This window comes from Neofelis nebulosa, chromosome 16, assembly GCF_028018385.1.
Source record: "Neofelis nebulosa isolate mNeoNeb1 chromosome 16, mNeoNeb1.pri, whole genome shotgun sequence".
NCBI classification, from domain to species: domain Eukaryota; kingdom Metazoa; phylum Chordata; class Mammalia; order Carnivora; family Felidae; genus Neofelis; species Neofelis nebulosa.
In genome coordinates this window covers 24265884-24286605 of record NC_080797.1, presented here as the reverse complement: position 1 = coordinate 24286605, position 20722 = coordinate 24265884, and the positions used below count along the sequence as shown (strand labels likewise).

General features: G+C 36.8%; 1 protein-coding gene across 2 annotated transcripts in view; it reads right to left on the bottom strand.

Moving 5' to 3' along the window:
• The window catches only part of ABCA5 (ATP binding cassette subfamily A member 5), a 72846-nt gene that overhangs the window by 27703 nt on the left and 24421 nt on the right, over positions 1 to 20722 (bottom strand). For both annotated transcript variants that reach the window (XM_058705738.1, XM_058705737.1), the window contains 10 exons: positions 19184 to 19352; positions 17763 to 17821; positions 11001 to 11111; positions 9626 to 9801; positions 8960 to 9079; positions 7471 to 7609; positions 6403 to 6493; positions 6072 to 6211; positions 4998 to 5117; positions 586 to 787 (listed from right to left, as the gene is read on the bottom strand). In XM_058705738.1, the coding sequence (XP_058561721.1) occupies positions 586 to 787; positions 4998 to 5117; positions 6072 to 6211; positions 6403 to 6493; positions 7471 to 7609; positions 8960 to 9079; positions 9626 to 9801; positions 11001 to 11111; positions 17763 to 17821; positions 19184 to 19352 (1327 nt within the window). The remainder of the gene's footprint in view (positions 1 to 585; positions 788 to 4997; positions 5118 to 6071; positions 6212 to 6402; positions 6494 to 7470; positions 7610 to 8959; positions 9080 to 9625; positions 9802 to 11000; positions 11112 to 17762; positions 17822 to 19183; positions 19353 to 20722) is intronic.

Genomic DNA, 20722 nt, shown 5'->3' with positions numbered 1-20722 from the left:
GCTTATTATATTTCTACTGCTGTTTCAGATCTAACAAGATAGGTGTGTATTCTACGAAAGTGTTGAATTTATGTCCCAATAATTGAAAGTCTAGCACCCATGGGAACCTGAGAGAGGTGAAGCAAAGTTGAAAAGTTTTGATCACAGTTCTACAAGCTATAAAGCCTTCTTTACATTTGTTTCTTCATCTGATAAACAGAGATAAAAGTTACTCTTTCTGTTGTTTATAAAAAGCGGCTATAAATAATAGTAACAGACACAGAACAATTGTGAAAAATATAATTGCAAAATAAAACTTAAATACAGTGACAACAATTCAAAATTTACACAATTAGAGAATACTATGTCAGTCCCTCATTATTTAGATGAGCCAAAAATGCTAATTTAAAAAAAGGGTAAAAGCTCTAACGGTATTCAAACAAATTACTAAATGCATAATTCTTTTCTCAGACACTGTGAAGTTACAGTCTTAATCTTTGAAGCTACATAGATTTACCTACATCTACATTTAGAGAATGAAGACGACAAATGGAATTTGCATCCTTAAAAAAACAATTCATCGGGCGGAAAAGTGATGGCACTTACACCGATCTCACTGATTTGCTTTCCCGTTTCAAAGTGAGCAAATGAAACTTTGCTACCGTGTACACCTGCTGTTTCCAAAGGCTCCTGGTGCTCACTAGAGAAGCCTTCGCTTCGGAAAGAATAAGTAAGCTCTGCTCCATTTCGTCAAAAGATTTTGAATCCACTTCCTCCTCTGGTGGCTGCTGAGTAAATACACTATAATCTATTTGCCAAAACAAAACAGAAAGCCAGAAAATTATGGTATATTCCTTAAAAGGATGAAAATCTTTCAGATACATGTAAATTTTAAAGAAGCACACATCTGGTGGGGATGTAGACAAACGGAACTCTCATATACTTTGGCAATATTATTAAAACTGAACACACACGGGGCGGGGCAGGGTGCCTGGGTGGCTCAGTCGGTTAAGCGTCCGACTTCGGCTCAGGTCATGATCTCACCATTTGTGGGTTTGAGCCCCGCATCAGGCTCTGGGCTGACAGCTCAGAGCCTGGAGCCTGCTTCGGATTCCATGTCTCCATCTCTCTCTGCCCCTCCCCCACTCATGCCCTGTCTCTCTCTGCCTCTCAAAAATAAAGAAATGTAATAAAAAAAAAAAAAAGCTGAACACACACATAAACTATGACCCAGAAAATTCTCTACTAGGTAGAAATGCAACAAAGATATGTACAAAGGTCCACCAAAACACATGTACAAGAATATTCTTACCAGGGCTCCTGGGTGGCTCAGTCAATTAAGCATCCAACTCTTGATCCCAGCTCAGGTCATGATCTCATGGTTTGTGAGTTCAAGCCCCGCATCAGACTCCACGCTGACAGTGTTGAGCCTGCCTGGGATTCTCTCTCTCCCTTTCTCTCTCTCTCTCTCTCTCTCTGCCCCTCCCCTGCCTGCATGTGGTATGCACATGCACACACTCTCTCTCAAAATAAATAAACTAAAAAAAAAAAAAAAAGAATATTCTTAGCTAGCAACCTATCCAGAATATACATAAACTGGGAAAAACCCAAATGTCTATCAACAGGAGAATGAATACATAAGTTGTGAAATATTCTTGTAATAGAATAGTCTAAAAACAATGAAACTGAATAAACTACTATATACCTACAATAGTTTAAACCCTACAAACATAATTTAGGTAAAAGAGGCCAGACACAAAAGAGACATACTATATAACTGATTCCATGAGACAAAACACAGACAAAAATAATCAACGAGAACAGGAAAAATATATGTATTTTTATAAGTGATGCAATTTTCAAAAAATAAAAAATGAAGATGTGATAATTGGTTTCAGTATTATGAGAACCACAAGGAAGGATTTATTTGATTTATGTTAAAAAATAAAAAATGAGTAAACATTAAAAACTTTAAGAGTGGAATGGAATAATGCATAAAGTAATATTGAACCAAGCCTGGTTATCCTGGGACCTTAGCAACTCAACAGTTTAGATGAATGACTTAGTAAGATAACCCAGTTTAATCCCTCTCTTTCACTGATACAATGGACTAAATCAAACTAAAAATTGGGGCTAAAATATTGTACATCACAATTGTGGTATTCAGCAAGCACCAATTTACCTTCTACAGAATTTGATATATGTATTTAAAAAAAAAAATTATGGTTATTTACTTTTGAGAGAGGACACAAGCAGGGGAGGAATAGACAGAGAGAGAAAGAGAATCTGAAGCAGGCTCCAGGCTCTGAGCTGTCAGTAGAGTCTGACGCAGAGCTCAAATTCATGAACCGTGAGATCAGGACCTAAGCTGAAGTTGGACAACCAAGCAACTGAGCCACCCAGGCACCCCTAGAATTCGATACATATATTTTTTAAGTTTGTTTATTTATCTTGGGGTGCCTGGAAGGTTCGGTTGGTTGAGCATCCGACTTTGGCTCAGGTCATGATCTCACAGTTTGTGGTTTTCAGCCCCACATCAGGTTCTTGCTGACAGCTCAGAGCCTGAAACCTGCTTCAGATTCTGTATCTCCCTCTCTCTCTGCCCCTCCCCCACTTGTGCTCTGTCTCTCAAGCATAAATAAACATTAAAAAAATAATAATAAAAATAGGGGCCCCTGGGTGGCTCAGTCAGTTAAGCGTCCGATTCTTGGTTTCAGCTCAGGTCAGGATCTCATGGTTCGCGAGTTCAAGCCCCACATAGGGCTCTGTGCTGTCAGAGAATCTTGGGATTCTCTCTCTCTCCCTCTCTCTCTGGCCCTCCCCCACTTGTACTCTCTCTCTCTCTCAAAATAAATAAACTTTAAAAATGAAAACAAATAAATTAATTAAAAGTTTATTTGAGAGAGAGAGAGAGACCTAGTGTGAGTGGGGGAGGGGCAGAGACAGGGAGAGAGAGAATTCCAAGAAGGCTCCCCACTACCAGTACAGAGCCCGATGTAGGGGCTCAAGCCCACAAAGCCAAAAGATCATGCCTGAGCCTAAACCGAGAGTTGGACACTTAACCAACTGAACCACCCAGGCACCCCCAGAATTTGGCATTTTTAACCTTTTAAAAAATAAAACCATTAAAATTGGCCAAACTGAATGCAAGTCGATATGAGAAGTAAATTTATTCTGCATGATGGACTTAAAAGTGCTGCAGAATAAGGCTAAATAACACCTACACAGCATACAGCCTTCTCATCTCTATTCCCACTACCCAAACATTTCTACCCACTACCTCCTATACCTCAAAGTATTTAGCCCCACAGCTATAAGTGTCTTCTCCATCTAATCCTCTTCCATTATCCAAGGTATTACAAACACACTCACCGATAATGCATTCTATATTCTGATCACTGACTTCCTCTATTTCTGCTATTCCCATACCTTTATCTCTACTCAATTTCAACAAACTGGACGCATGCCCAAATTTGAGACCTTGTTCTTTCCCCAACTACATAAGATCTAAAACTTCTATGTGAACTTTTTCTCTCTGGCTACAATCTGATATCATGTCCCCATCATAAACCTCCCTTTTCTCCTTTCTCCACATGTAAGAGAAACATCCCGTTTCCTTCACCCTCCCGACCTACCATCACAACCACCTTGCTAATTTTCAATTGTAAGAAAGTTTCCTCAATTCATACCCTCACCCTAAACTGCAAAGAACCAGCTTTGACTTTTACCACCACTGAAATGGCACAGTCGAGGTCACCACTGGCTTCCATACTATCAAATCCTTCACTGTCTTCTCTGTTACCAAAACCATCTTTTCTGTTCTCATCTTATTCTTCACAGCAGTCAACAAATAAGTGATCACTTCCTTGTGATTTCTGTCTGGGCTTTAACGTCTCCTTTTGTGAAGAGAGAAAGAGCAAGGACGGGTCCTTCTTCATCAGCTCTTTTTGGCCCTTCACTGCCCAACCTCAGGGCCCCCCTTCCACTTTTTGTCTGCACTCTCCCGGGGTGACTTCAGCAAAACCTATGGCACTATCTACTTCTAACTCCAGAATTTACATCTTTAGCCCCAGCATCTTCACTCAGCTCCAAATGTGTTAATCCAACTGCCCGCTCTACACCTCCACTTGGATGTCTAATAACATAACCAAAATCCTGGCCGAAATTCCTCCTTTCCACAAACCTGCTCCTCCCCCTCCTTTCTACAAACCTGCTCCTCCCCCATTCTCAGGAAATGGCAATTCCATTCCCAGTTGTCAAGCAAACAGCTTAGCAATTATTCTTGATCCCTCCCTCTCCCCAACACCTGACACTTAGCCCATCAGCAAGACCTCACCAGCACCACGAATGAGACCCGCGTCTATCCGCGCTTCCCTGTTTTCACGACCATCCTACTTCAACGAAGACAACGGTTTCCTAACTGGTCCTCCTGCTTCTACTCATCATTTAAAATTTAAAATGCATTTTTAAATATGCAAACCAGATGTTTAAAGCACTCCTTTGCTTTAAAACTCTCGATAGCTTCACACCACACTAAGGAAACAAACCAATTTCTTTTCCAGATATTCAAAGATTCAAAGACTAAACATGATCTGGCCCCTGGCCCTCCCCTATAATCTGCTTGGCTCTCTAAACTCCATCCACAGTGGTCTTTCCTCTGTCATCAAAATCATCCAACTCATTCCTTAATTAACAGTCTGTGGTAGCAGTTCCCTTTACCTGGAAAGCTCTGCAATAAAATGTACTTGGGTTTTTCTCTCCATCGAAGTCTTAGTTTATCATCTTGACACAGTCCTCCCTGAAGATATGATCTAAGCTACCTGCCTCTCAAGACCACACAATTATTTCTTTCATAACTCTGATTACTATCAGTAAATATCTGTTACTTATTTATGTACCTTATTTATCTACTCTTTCTTCCCCCAAATACCTATTTCACATGCTTGTATGATTATTTGTCTTATTCACCATCTGCCTGGTTCACTGCCAAAAATTTTTTGTTATAGTTTTGTTTCTACCTGCTTGGTCAATTTCTGCTTCAACTTCTAGCTTTAAGAACACATCTTCCAAAGTTGTCATGGAGACACCATAAGAAATAACACCCAAATTTGAGTGAGTGTCTAGAGCAGAAAATAAACCTGAAAAAAAAAAAAGAAAGAAAGAACGTTACGAAGTTAAGCATATCATCATGAATTATTCTAAAATATCCTAAAAGGATATCCTAAAAGGATATCCCTTTTAAAATGGGATATGACTAAATTTACTAGCATAGTGGTTCTCAAACTTTTTGGTCTCAGAACTCCATTAACGTTGTTAAAAATTGCTAAGGACCCCAAGGAATGTTTGTTTATATAGAGATATATCTAGTAGATATTTATCATATTATAAACGAAACCTAAGAAATATTTCACAGACAGAATGATAGGCAGGGTACATTAAGTCGGCAATATGTACTTTATTCTAGCTAATATAATATAGAAAACTAAACTAATACAGAAAATTTCTGTCTAAATGAGGTAAATGTTTTGGGAATTCTGCACAACATATCTGCATCAGTAACATCCTTTTAGTTACTAAGAGATCCTAAACAGATAAAGGAAATTGAGTTTGGAGTTCCTCATTATAAAGCGGAAAAATAATGCCACAATCAAAATAATTCAAGGGTTTACCATATTATCATGTAATTCATTATGGAATCATAAAACTGGAAAAGGACTTGAGAACACATATAAACAATCATGTATGTTTGTGTATAATTACATAATTACATATTCCCAAATTACATCATTTGCCTCTAAGCAAATGGAGCGATCTGTTTCTTGACAACAAAGCAAATACATTTACTTAACATATTAGTTACAGTTTCTTGCATGATGTTTGTTCAAAAAAAACCAAAGAATGAAAAAACATCCCATGTTAGCTTGTAGTTTCTCATTTTCAAAAGCAAAGTAAAGCAGAAATGGTATATTAACTTCAGTTACCTGGGAACATGTAAATATTATTAAACAGAAAAGTATACAACAAAGTAAATCAAGAAAATCAGTTCCCAATGCAAGATCCTGGTTCAACAACCAGGAAACTGAAAGTAATACCTGCAAATTTGTCCATGTCCTTAAAAGGCAAGCTATACACAAGTTGTTGATCATTCTGTTGTAATAAAGTAGCTCCAGGTATATGTTGTTTAACCAGGGATGAAAGAGATTCTGTGGCACAATATCTGTCTATGTACATGCTAGAAAAAACCAAAAATTGTAATTTTTCTAAATAATTACTCAGTAAACAACCAAAAGTAAATTCTGAATGCTTTAAGTAAAGCTAGTGCCATAAAAAATGGCTAAAGTACTAATAGTATGGCAAACCTGAAATAAATTAACAGTAGATCAAGAATATTATAGAAAACAGTCAATAAAGAATAAATGATACCTTAGGCGGTAGCCAATCCCCCATTTACTTTTGAGAAAAATCGAAGAACCAACACATTTCAACATTCCTTGTGATATGACAGCTTTCCTATCTGCAAACAGAAATCTGCATTTCAATTTTAAGTCGGTAACAGCATTAATAATTGGCATTTATATTTTGTGAATTACCATGAGACACCAGTAAGATCATTAAGTATCATTAAATAATCACAACCTTATTAGAAAGGTACCAGATTATCATTACCTGGTTTTCAAATGAGAACACTGAGGCAATGAGAAAATACATAGTTTGTTCATGTTTCACTGAGCCAGTAGGTGACAAAGCCAGAAACTGTAGCCAGGCAGTTCTGACTCTTTCCTAAAACTGCTCCAAACACCTCAGACTCTTCCTAAGAAGCTTACTATTGCAAGTGTGTTCATAATTCCTTTACAATCAAATGTAAAAACTACAAAAACAAAATGTCACTATGTTGGATTGTTTTTTAACATTTTTTAAAAAACAAAGATAATAGTGAAAAAATAAATCTACAATGTAGACTGTGCTGGACAGTCTGCTTCCTTCTGAGAGACTGGAATTTTGGTATATGGTAGTTGGAGGGGGTCTCTATGACCAGCACCCGGTAAAAACCTTGGGCACTGAGTCTCTAATGAGCTTTCCTAGTAGACAACATTTCACATCAATTGTTAACAACTCATTGCTAGAGAAATTAAGCATATTCTGTGTGACTCCACCGGGAAAGGATTTTTGGAAGCTTCCGTCTGGCTTCCTCCTTGTCCCATGTGCATTTTCACTTTGCTGATTTTGTTCTGTATCCTGTAAGTTTTGGGGTGATAACTCATAAGTATAAGTATATGCTGAGTCCCATTAGTTCTTCTAGCAAATTATTGAATCTCAGATGGTCTGCAGGACTCTCCAGCATAAAAATATGTAATTCTTAAAAAGTTTAAAACACACAGCTATGAAGAACACACAGCTTCTTTATTTATTCCTCAGGATTTTGTATCTCTGTGCCCATCTCCTATTTTGGCCCCATGACCTTATCCTACAAAAATAAAGTAAAAATCTCACCAGCAAGAATGTCAGCTTCATCCATGAAATGGGTACTAAACACTGTCACCCGATTAAATTTTCTGTATTTCAGGAGATTCCAAACAATATGACGAGAACAGGGATCCATTCCAGCTGTTGGTTCATCTAGCAATAGTATCTGTACGACAAAGAGTAGGGAATGGCAGAGAATCCTCAGAAAAACTAAAATATATAAATTTATGTGGACATTGAGAAGCTTTCCCATTTCAAATTATTATTTCCAATCAGAAGTATATTAGATCTGGGTTTTTCATTCATATATGAGTTAGCTAAATTTTTAAATTATTAGTTTGGCAAGTGAATATTTTCCTTGTTTCAATATAAAAAACTAATATCAATAAGATACAAAACGTAAGTGTAATAACAATAAGATAAATAAACTAAAAAATAAAACATTGGTGAGGGGTTGGGAGAAAGATAAATTAACATAAAACCAGAACCCAGAGTCATTCCCAAGCTATAGAGCAGCAAGGGGAAATGTGGCAGGATGGTGGGGACCAATGGGGCTCCTGGCTGCAGCTTGCAAAGCTGTGCAAAGCACTGTATCAGACGGTTCTATCTCTACAGGACAGAGAACAGCACAAGAACAGACATATACAAAAATAAAATCAGGGGCGCCTGGGTGGCTCAGCCGGTTGAGCGTCCGACTTCGGCTAAGGTCACGATCTCGAGGTCCGTGTCGGGCTCTGGACTAATGGCTCAGAGCCTGGAGCCTGCTTCCGATTCTGTGTCTCCCTCTCTCTCTGACCCTCCCCCGTTCATGCTCTGTCTCTCTCTGTCTCAAAAATAAATAAACTTAAAAAAAAAAAATTAAAAAAAAAAAATAAAATAAAATAAAATCAGCAGGACAGTGAAAAACTGAACAATTCCTTTGGTTTTATTCTACTTTAAAATTTTTATTATGAACTATTATAAACATATAGAAAACTATAAAGAATATTAGAACAATACTGTTATATAGCCACCAGTGAAATTTAATCAATGTCATTTTTTGGCCATATTTTCTAGTTTTTTTCTTTTTAACATTTATTTATTTTTGAGAGAGAGACAGATACAGCGTGAGCAGGGGAGGGGCAGAGAGAGAAGACGATACAGAACCCGAAGCAGATTATAGGCTCTGAACTGTCAGCACAAAGCCCAATGCGGAGCTCAAACCCATGGACTGTGAGATTATGACCTGAGCTGAAGTTGGATGCTTAACCCACTGAGCCACCCAGGCACCCCTCTACGGATCTTTTTTAAAAAATACAAAACATTGCAAATAGTCCATCCTTTCCATTCCCCTTCCTACAAGTAACCACAGTAGTAAATATGTTTTAGCTTTATGACTCTGGTTTCACAACCTCATTACTATAATTATACGTATAATAATGTATAATATTTCATGTAGGCTGACACTTTACACATGTTATTATATATAAACATGCAATACATTATATTTGTGTACAATACATTAATACTTATTTACCTTTGGATTCCCAAGAACAGCAATTCCTAAAGACAGTTTTCTTTTCTGACCACCACTTAACTTTTTAGCTTGGTTATCTTTGATAGCCTGCATGTCTAAATCCAGCAGAACTTTCTGCACCTATAAAGGGAGAACAATGTTACTTTTAAAATTATACCATTTACATAATTATCAATATTAATTTTTAAATGTCCCAATTTTAATATCAACTTTAAAAATGTTCTTTGAGTACAGAATTTAATTTTAATTTTGACATGTATTCATATACAATGATTCCTGGTTGAAAGGTCTCTTTTACTTTTGTGACTACCTGGGTAGTGGTACAAGGATCAGTTTGAAGGCTGTGTGTATATGTGTGTGTGTGTGTGTGTGTGTGTGTGTGTGTGTGTGTGGTGGAAGAAGAAAGGCAGTTGTGAAAGGAAAGGATGGAAGAAAAGAAAAACCTGTATTGAGAGGCTGGTGTCCTCCAGATGAAACAAGGACATTTTTATATGTGCTAAAATAAAATATTTATTCCAAAGTCCATCTAATTCTTTGTAATGAATTTCTGTTTATGGGCTCAGAACAGGTTTTTATTTAGATTTTCAAGCATTTTTTATACCAGTTATTACAGAAGGTTATTAATTTACAAGGAATAAAGTAAAAATTTCTATATGAATGACATACTTCTTGTATTACATTATTGGCTGGGATTCCTTTGATTGAAGCCAAAATGGATAAGTTTTCTTCTACTGTCAACACATCAAAGTGTATATCTAACTGTGGACAAATACCAATCATTTTTCTTGCTTCAAACATTTCGTCTATTTCTGAGACTCTGTGTCCATATATAGATGCAAATCCTGAAAGCAAAATATATATTTAAATTTATACTAACTACATTAAGAATTCAGAAGTATATATGCTTTAATGTATACTAACAACTTAGTTACTTGTACATAATAAATATGTAAGGTATGAATTAATATAAACTCGGAAGGCATAACACACCTTCATTTCCATTCCATTGGTGACCTGCTTCCACCTGATATTCTAACCTCATTTTCCTTCATTTCCAGTTGATATTACATAGTGAAAAGAGCAAGGAACCAGAGCTTAACGCTGAACAGGGGTATACTGGTGCATTTTTTATATTTCTATTCCAGTAGCAATTTTCCTTCATTTCCAGGCATTAATCAATAGAGGAGAGAACAAAGAAACTAAAAATTTTCCCCTAACTAGATGTGTGGTCTTGAGAAAATCAATCTGAATTCCAGCTTTTCTCTTCTATAAATTAAATACCAATATATCCCACTTAATTTCAGAACTATTAAATCACCGTGATAATGCATGGAGAATTAGAAGAAAAATCATAAGTTTTTATTAAATGTAAGATATCACTACTGTCATCAGAAAGTGACACAATTAGGGATAAGCAACAAAATTAAACCAATTTCAAAAGTTAAACTACATTTTAAAAAATGCAGATTCCATACATGGAAAGTCAGCCTTTCTTAAAGCAAAATATTTATTATATTGCCACTAGATTTGGTTATTGTGGAAATATGGAGCTGCCATATTAAATTCTCACCTATAGGGCAATCACATGTCACAATTATACGTTTAAGGTATTATTGTTCTTATAATTGTATTTTAGGAGATGGTTTTGACATCTATCATTCTTTCCTTTTGAATTATTGTTGCACATTTAGATATCTATATCTATAATCTAAAATGTCTGTAGGTCTCATTTAATTTTCAATTACTGATTTATTCTTCCTTGAAAATGAAAAATACACATGAAATATCTTATAAAATGAGTACAAAATCAGATCACTTTTATTAAACATGACTGAATCATTTTTAGTTTCTATTGAAAAAAATGTGTAATCAAAAAGTAATAGTAAAGCACCTTTATACGGAGATTGGTCCCAAATCATTAAAAAAAAAAAATTCAATCAGTACATGTTTCAAGGATAAATAACTATACTGTGATACCTTGGTTAATAACACTAATAAACAGAAGAATTGTTGTTGTTTTTTTAAGTCAGAAAACTCTCACCATCAGAAGGCGGGCATAGTCCACAAAGAATATTCATCAAAGTACTCTTTCCTGTTCCACTGTGACCAAGTAATGCAGTAATCTGACCTTCATATATGTCGAATGACAAATCTAGTTCAGAAAAGAAGACTCAAATGTGATTTTTATTTCTGTTAAGCTATACAAAATAATACATAATACTTGAGCAGTCTTGAAACAAATCAATGTTTAATGGCAGATTTAAAGTTATTAGCATATTTAACAGCATAATACTTAATATTATATGATAATAATTCCTTATTATAGTCAATCGTATGAGCTACAAGAAAAGTAATAAAAATAAACCTATATTAACAGATTTCAAGAATATACAAAACACTGGGTAGGGTTTCTGTGGACCCACTTTTGGGACTTTCTATGGGGAGGGTTTCTGTGGACTCACTTTTGGGACTTTCTAAGGTAACTGAAACACAGAGACAAACAAAAATTTGTTCCCAAGGGTATTAACAAGGTTCCTATGGTAAAAATATTAGCAAAAACCTAGAAACTAACCAACAGCATGGGAGTGGTTAACTAAATACTTGAGAAATTCAATTTAAATAAAAGAAAAATCGGGGCGCCTGGGTGGCTCAGTCGGTTAAGTGTCCGACTTCAGCTCAGATCACGATCTTGTGCTTTGTGAGTTCAAGCACCACGAAGGGCTCTGTGCTGACAGCTTGGAGCCTGGAGCCTGCTTCAGATTCTGTGTCTTCCCTTCTCTCTGCCCTTCCCATGCTCATGCTCTGTTTCTCTCTGTCTCCCAATAATAAGTAAACGTTAAAAAAATGTTTTTTTAAATAAAAGAAAAACGGAATGAAGAAGTATCAAGGAAGGATGTGTCAATGATTGAAGGAGGACAAAAGACAGGGATCTGAAAACCCAGCTTTGAATCACTGCAGACCCTGACCTGATGAAGGATCTGCAGGCCAGAAGCAAAAATAAATCTTCTCTGGAGGAAGATCACATCATCCAGAGCATCAAATAATCTCTACAATTTTCATATGCAATACACAGCACTCAGTCAAAAACAACCAGACAGGAAATAGCAAGAGAAGATAAAAACCCAACAGAAATGACAGGTGACAGAAATGGACCTAGAGGACATACAGATATTGACACCAGAAGAGAAGATTGCAAAACAACCATGCTATCCTGCTCCTAAGAGAATGCTGACAAAGAACTAAAAACCATACAAAAGAACCAAGTGGAAAGACAAAAACTGGAAAAGTTAAGTGAAAAATATTTCAATAGGATTGTTTAACCACGTTAGGCCCAACTACAGAAAATTAGTAAATGACAAGAAAAGTCATAAGAAAATATCTAGACTGAAGCACAGAGAGAGAAAAAAACAATGAAAAATTCAGAAAAGAGCATAAAAAATAAATGGGATGAAATGAAAAGTTGTAACATGTAATAATAATAGACTAAAGGATGAGAAAATAGGACAGAAGCAATACTGGAAAGTACTGGAAAAGAAATGGCTGAAAAAAATTTAAAACAGAAGAAAGACATCAAGCCACAGATTCAAGAAGCACTTGTAAAACCAAAGTGGAATAAATGTAAAACAAACACCACCGAGGCATGTGGCAGTAAAACTGCTGAAAACCAAAAACAGATCTTTAAGGTTTTCTTCATGTTTATTTTTTGACAGAGAGAGAGAGAGAGCGAGAGCGAGAGAGAGCGCAAGTGGGGCAGGGGCAGAGAGAGGGGGACCGAAGATCCAAAGTGGGCTCTGTGTGGACAGCAGCGAGCCCAATGTGTGGCTCAAACCCGCCAACTCTGAGATCATGACCTGAGCTCAATCCACTGAGCCACCCAGGCGCCCCTAGAGACAGATCTTTAAAAACAGCCAGGGTAACAGTATCTACCAACAACAGAGAAATAGGAAAACCAACAGTTATCTCTGCAACCATAACAATGGAAAAGGGAGATGACAGATTATACTTTAAAGTGCTGAAAAAAAAAAATTACCATCAAGCTGAAATTGAATATTCAGAGAAATATGCTTCAAAGCTAAAGGTGAAAAAATGTATTTGCAAACAAAAACTGAGAGACTGTACCATCAGCAGACCCGAATTAAAGAAAAGAGCAAAAAGCTATTTTTCACACACAAGGAAAATTATCCTAGACGGAAGATCAGAAAGGCAGGAAGTAACAAAGATAAATGATACGGTAAATACACAAGTAAATATAAATGAAACGGTCTTTTAAACACAATGCTAATAACATTATCTTTGGTTTAAAATACACATAGAATTAAACTACATGAAAACAATAGTATATAAGTTGGAATAGGCATAAAGAAATAAGTAGGGATAAAAGTAAGTTCCTGGACTTTTTTTCTCACTTTACTATTCTGTAAATACTATAAATTAGTAAACCACTAACTTGTAAGTCAAGGATCCATGTTATAATATCTAGAGTAGTTTCTAGGAAGGGCACGTGTGACCAAGAAGCCAAGAGGAGGAAAATGAGAAACGGCATAATAAAAACTACTCAACTGCTTCCAGTTCAACTAACCTACTGGAGGATGCGAGACCATATAAAAGAGGTAAATTCTCCCGCCTACAGTCCACTAGACCAACTAGTCTGTTAGCCAACTATGTGACCAGGCCACCATCCAATTCCAGATAATCCACAAACTGACTGAAGAACCAAACGAGAGACTCCTCAGTCATAGCAAAATAATAACTGCCTTAAGCCACTGAGCATTAGAGTGGCTAAAGCTGAACGGTTCGGGCAGAAATAACAACCGATTCCATATCAAGAAGCTAGGAAGGGGCTCCTGGGTGGCTCAGCCCGTTAAGCATCTGACTCTTCATTACGGCTCAGGTCATAACCTCACGATTCACGAGATGGAGCCCTGTGTCAGGTTCTATGCTGACAGCGTGGAGCCTGCTTGGGATTCATTCTCTCTCCCTCTCTCTCTCTCTCCCTCTCTGCTCCTCTCCTGCTCTCTGTCTCAAAATAAATAAACTTTTTTTTTTTAAAGCTAGGAAAAGCAAAACTAATTAAACCCAAAGAAAGTAGTCATACAGAAATAACAGAGTAACACAACTCAATTAACTGCAAAGCAAACACATGTATGATAAAGAAAACCAACAAAGTTGATGCCTCGAAAAGATTAATAAAATTGATAAACCCACTGCAAAACAAATGAAAAAAAATAATTACAAATTACTAAATATATAATGAAGACAGGGAACATCATTACAGATTCTACAGACATGTAAAAGATTATGAATAACCTGTAACAACCAATTTGGCAACTTAGAATCTAAGTTTGACGCGTAGCTATGACCATAAAAGCATCACCACTATCAAGATGATGAACATATTCATCTCCACAAAAAATGCTGCTTTAAAATGTTTGTCCTTGGGGCGCCTGGGTGGCGCAGTCGGTTAAGCGTCCGACTTCAGCCAGGTCACGATCTCGCGGTCCGTGAGTTCGAGCCCCGCGTCAGGCTCTGGGCCGATGGCTCGGAGCCTGGAGCCTGTTTCCGATTCTGTGTCTCCCTCTCTCTCTGCCCCTCCCCCGTTCATGCTCTGTCTCTCTCTGTCCCAAAAATAAAAAAAAAAAAAAAAAAAAAAATGTTTGTCCTTTGCCTATTCCACCCATCTCCAAGTAACCACTGATCTGCTCTTTTTCACTACACATTAGTTCTGCCTTTTCTACTTTACATGAATGTAATCCTATACTACGTAGTTTTATTTCTAGCTTCTTTACTTAACATCATTATTTAGAGATTCATCCATGTTGTAGCACGTATTAAGAATTCATTCCTTTTATGCCAACGAGCATTCCACTGGATGCATATGCCACAGCTGGCTATGCATTCCCCTATTAATAGGCATTTTTGACTGTTTTCAGTTTTTGTGTAACAAATAACTTTACAATGAATATTCCTCTATAAGTCTTAGTATAAAACAATTTTCACCTCTCCTGGACAGATGCCTAGAAGTGAAATGGCTAGATCACATAACAGGCGCATATTTAACTCTTTCACAAATTGTCAAGCTATTTTCCAAAGCACCTGTGCCCTTTCACATCCCCTCCGGCAGCGCATGAGCTCCAGGTTTCCACCTTCACCAACACTCAGTATGACCAGCCTTTCCAATCTTCGTCATTCCAGTGTTATGTGGTGACAGATGGCAGCTAAGCTTGTGGTGAGCATAGCATAATGTATAGAAAATAATAATTGTAATCATTCTGCTAAGTATGTACTGATATCTTGTGATTTTAATTTGCAATTCCCTAATGAGTAATAGTGTTGGACACCTTCTCATGTACTTAGTTGCTAGCCTTCTATCTTCTTTGGTGAAGAGGATATTCAAATATTCTGCCCATTAACTGGGTTGTTTTCTTATTATTGAGTTTTGAGAGATCTTTATATATTCTGGATCCAAGTTCTTGATCAGATCGATGATTTGCAAATACTTCCCCCAGGCCAATGGTTTAGCTTTTCATTTCCATTAACAGTATCTTACAAACAGAAGCCTTCTTAATTTTTACAGTCCAATTCATCAATTAATTTACAGTTGTGCTTCTGTGCATATCTGGGAAATTTTCATGTAACCCCAGACTGCAAACACATTTCTTCTATGGATTGTTTTTTTTGAAGTTTTAGAGTTTTAGGTTTTACATTTAGGTGTATGATCCATTTTCAGTTAGTTTTTGTATATGGTGCCTACGACAGACCAATGCTCACTTTATCCGATTGTTTCAACAGCATTTGTTTAAAAGTCCATCCTTTCTCTAGCAAGTTAACTTTGCATCTTTGTTGCAAGTTACCTACTCATACACATATGGGCCTATTCTACACTCTCTATTCTGTTTCACTGATCTATTTTTATGTTGTTTTTATGCCAAAATTACACTGTCTTGATTACTGGAGCATTTATACGAAGTCTTGTAACAAAGTTATACTAGTTCCTCAACTTTGGTCTTCTTTTTCAAAGTGTTTTTGACTATTCTAGGTCATTTGTATTTTCTTGGAAAGTTTAGAATCAGTTTGTCAAAAGCTACCAAAAAAAAAAAAAAAAAAAAGCCCTATTAGGATTTTTATTGTGCCTGAATCTACTGAAATTTGAGTAAAGTTGGCATCTGACCCTGAGTCTTCTCACCCATGAACATGGTATCTCTACTTATTTACATACTCTTTATTCTTTCAGCAACTTTAAAAAAAAATTTTTTTTTAACTTTATTCATTTTTGAGAGACAGAGCATGAGCAGGGAAGGGGCAGAAAGAGAGGGAGACACGGAATCTGAAGCAGGCTCCAGACTCTGAGCTGTCAACACAAGAGCCCGACACAGGGCTCGAACTCACGAACTGTGAGATCATGACCTGAGCCAAAGTTGGACGCTCAACCGACTGAGCCACCCAGGCGCCCCTTTCAGCAACTTTTTTAAATTTTTCAGGTTACGAATCTGTTACACTTTTTGTCAGATTTACCTATAAATATGTTTAGATACTTATGGGCTATTTTTAATTTTAATTTCTTTTTTTTTTTAAGTTTATTTATTTTTGACAGAGAGTACACAAGCAGGGGAGATGCAGAGAGAGACAGAGAGACAGACAGAGAGAGAGAGAGAGAGAGACAGAGAGAGAGAGACAGAGAGAGAGGGAGAGAATCCCAGGGAGGCTCCGCACTGTTAGTGTGGAACTTGATGCAGAGCTCGAACTCACAAACTGAGATCATGACCTGAGTCAAAATCAAGAGTCTGGTGCTTAACTGACTAAGTCACCTAGGCGCCTCATTAATTTTACTTTCTAATTATCTGTTAGTAGTATATCGAAGGACAATTTATTTTTCTACATTTATCTTATACTCTGCCCCCTTACTAAATTTGCTTTTTAGTTCCACTAACTTTTTTGTAGCTCTAACCAGATTTTTTAAATGTATACTCATATCAACTGCTAACAGCTTCAGTGCTTCCTTTCCAATTTGGATGCCCTCAATAATACTGGTGAACCATATCTAGTCAGTTGAAGGCCTGCTGAGCAAAAATGGTTTTCCCTGAGAAGGAGGAATTCTGCCCCAAGACCGTAGCATAGATGTCCTGAGTCTCCAGCCCTACAGCCTCCCCTGTGAATTTCAGACTGAAGCCTGCAACTGTAACTCTTATCTCAGTTTCCAAGCTGCCATGCTGCCGTGTAGATTTCAGACTCGCCAGGCCTCACAATCACGTGGACCAATTTCTTAAAATTAATCTCCTTATTCCCTCCTTCTCCCACCCCGCCAGCTCACCCTGCTCTCTTACATATGTGGATGTGTGTGTGCATGCATATGTGAGTGTGTGTGTGTATGTGTGTGTATATATATACTCTATTCATTTTGAAGAATCCTTACACATTGTTAAACATTCTACAATTCTCACAATAGTTCTCACGGCAAGGAATTATCAGACTCAAATGTCAGTAGTGCCAAGTTCGAGAAACCCTGTGCTAAGTCAAAAGGAAACAAAATTAACTAACATGAAGACACATGCATAATAATAGAACGAAAAAGGACACAGACTTGTTCAAATAACTGAATGGTTTTCATCTTTAATAGATTATTTTTTACTCTTAGTATTTTATTTGTTGTTAATTTTATTATGAATATTAATCACGTAAATATATGAAAGTGCCCCTAAAAGAGAGAAAACTGTGCTAAAGAAGTTTAAATTTTGTACAAACTATGCAAATTGTTTTCCAATCTGTACTTTACAATCATGGACTGGGTACAACGAAAGCTACTTACTTCTCAAAGCCTCCACGCTTTCACCTTTCTTTCTGTACGTCTTCTGAATACCACTGATTCTGAAAAACACGATTCTCTAAGTATTCAAAGCAATTTATAAGGTTGTGCGCTTCCATGTGTAGTATTGTTATCAAAGCTGTCATATTTTATAGAAATAATAATAAAGTACCTTCCTACTAAAACAAGAAACCTAAGAGAGGTGACAATAATTACAAAATTATTTTAAAGAAACCACAAAAGCATTCAGTATTCCTGTGCATTTTAAGTGTCATTCATTCACATTTCGTGACAAGCCACCTTCTGAAAATAAAGCCTTTGGCTCCAGCAATTTATAGATGTCTCTTCATCTTTGATACTTTTCTGTTTGTAATTTATCGATACTTGTTACAACAGTTAACGGGGACTAAAAACCAAATGCTGTATTTCACATCAGCACACATTTCAAACTATCCATAAACGTGAAGTGGTTCTCTCATTCCACTTTAAATGTCTCAAATAACTTAAAGAATTAATGGTTTTGTTAACCACTTTCAATTTTGCCCCTGAGAAAGCAGACCATTAACCCACTTATTACATCCTAAGTATCTGACTCTCCCTTGCTTTTTATACGTTCTTAAACTTGAAAAACACATATTATATTATACTTCACTTTTTCTTTCATTTTTTGCCTTTTATTTCTTTTCTCTTCTTCCTGTTACTTTTTAAATTTGGTTTTGACTGACCTAGAAAGGCATCGTAGTGAATTTCTTGGGTTCATAGAAATTAAACTGATACTCTGAGTCACAATACCTAAAAGTCTATGAAATTAAGAGAGGACAATATGTTATATAACTTAGACAATGCAGCCGGAATAAAATTATAAAGCTAATATTTATTCTGTTTCAATCTACTTAATGGAAATCTGAAAATGGCTTAATTGTATGAATACTAGGTTTTATAACTTTTAAAAGTTTCCACTGAAACATAAAATTTCAAACCTAACACAACCTTATTCTAAATGGCTGCAAAGAAAATAAGAACCTAAAAGAGAAACTGCTCATATTAATTCTGTGTTTTAAAAATCATGAGATGTGGGGGTGCCTGGATGGCTCAGTCGGTTGAGTGTCCGACTTCGGCTCAGGTCATGTTCTCACAGCTCCTGACTTCGAGTCCCGCGTCGGGCTCTGTGCCGACAGCTCAGAGCCTGGAGCCTGCTTCTGTTTCTGTGTCTCCCTCTCTCTCTGCCCCTAACCCACTCGCATTCTGTCTCTGTCTCTTTCAAAAATAAATAAACATTAAAAAAAAAAAAATTTTTTTAAAAATCATGAGCTGTGTACCAAAATCTAAGACACAGTAGTTACATACATTATTTAAAAATAGGATTTAAATGTAGCAGTGTTTAACTACTTCTTATACCTAAGTTGCCAAAGATTAAATCATACCTTATGGCTTCTTTTCCCACAAATTCTGAAGAAACAGGCTCAACAATTTCACTAAAACTAATATTTCCATTAACATTGCCCTCTGATAACTCCTTATAATTTCTTTTGCTTTTTGACCAATATGATGGCTTTAGAAAATATAAAGATGATCTCCGTAAGCCAAATTCCCCTGAAAAATAAAAAAAATTAAAAAATGAATCACCCTCACAAATTATTTCTAGAAACTAGATTTGAAATTATAAAGACAGTATGTGAAACACATGACCTGGAGCTAAAGTTCATATTAAAAGTATTAAATCAGCACTGTGTGAAAAATGTTTTTACTGACAAATAATTCTAGTCTATAACCCATCTGAGATGCTTAGAGCACATGAGAACGTAAAGGTGAATAAAGCGCATTTTCTGTCCCGAAGGAGCTCCCATCTTTACGGGCGCACATGTGTAACGAGCGCCTAGAACATGCTGCAGACATGAAGCACATCGTGCATGGCGCTAGTAAGAGTTCAAAGGAAGAGAAGTTTATGCCTGAATGAGGAATATATCCTGAGGGCTGTAATGGGTATCATCTTATCGTGTCTTTGAAAACGGCTAGTACTTATTACTTCGAAAAGTGGACACAGTTCACGGAGGTTTTTAAAATCAGGAGAGTAACACGGCAACAGGACAGGCGAAGAAGACTTAGACACAGTAGACAGTGATGGTTGCTCACACAGTATATATCCATTTTCACCTCTTTCCCTAAAAAAGCCAACACTTCCCATTTAAAAAAAAATATCCAACCTCTTCTCGACGGCCACATCTAGATCTGATCCCCTCTACTGAGAGGATCCTAACTCATCTGATCAGCACGTGGCATCCTCTGGTGACTGTTACTGCTCTGGCTGTCAGCATGTAACCAATCAGAAGCGAAGGGTTTAGGTGGGGGAAAGATTCACCCTCCCTCCTCCATTGGACAGGAACAAAGAAGCATCCCACAGCAGCCAGGAAGACAGGCACAGGGGGCAAAAGCCTAGAGAATGTGGGTCTTTGAATAAGGCAACCAATTCGGAACCTATCCTATCTCTGGACTTCCTTTTAAGCAAAACAATCAATTTCCTTCTTGCTCACGCCAATTAAAACGATCTTCTGTTAAGAGTAACTAAAAACAATCTAACCGATTTACTGAAGCTGGGCTTAAATAGGTAAATAGGGCTATTTGGATGAATATAAAATACAGTAAGGAGGCAGAGAGTGAAGAGAGCTTAAATGTATAAAAGTAATGTGAAGGACATTCATACATAAAGAGTTTCTATTTAATTCACTAGGATATGTCCAGCAAGATGATTTCTGAGCAGGTGATTAATTTGATTAAAGGCAATGGCTAAGTTTTAGACAGGCTTGAAGCAGGTAATTAGATGAGAGGTATGGTCTAGACGCCTTCCGCAGTGGTAGAAATGTCCTGTATGCATACTGTACCATATGGTAACTAAAAGCCATTTGTGGCTTACTAAGCAGTCGGAAGGTGACTTGTGCTACCGAGGAAATGGGCTGTTAATTTCT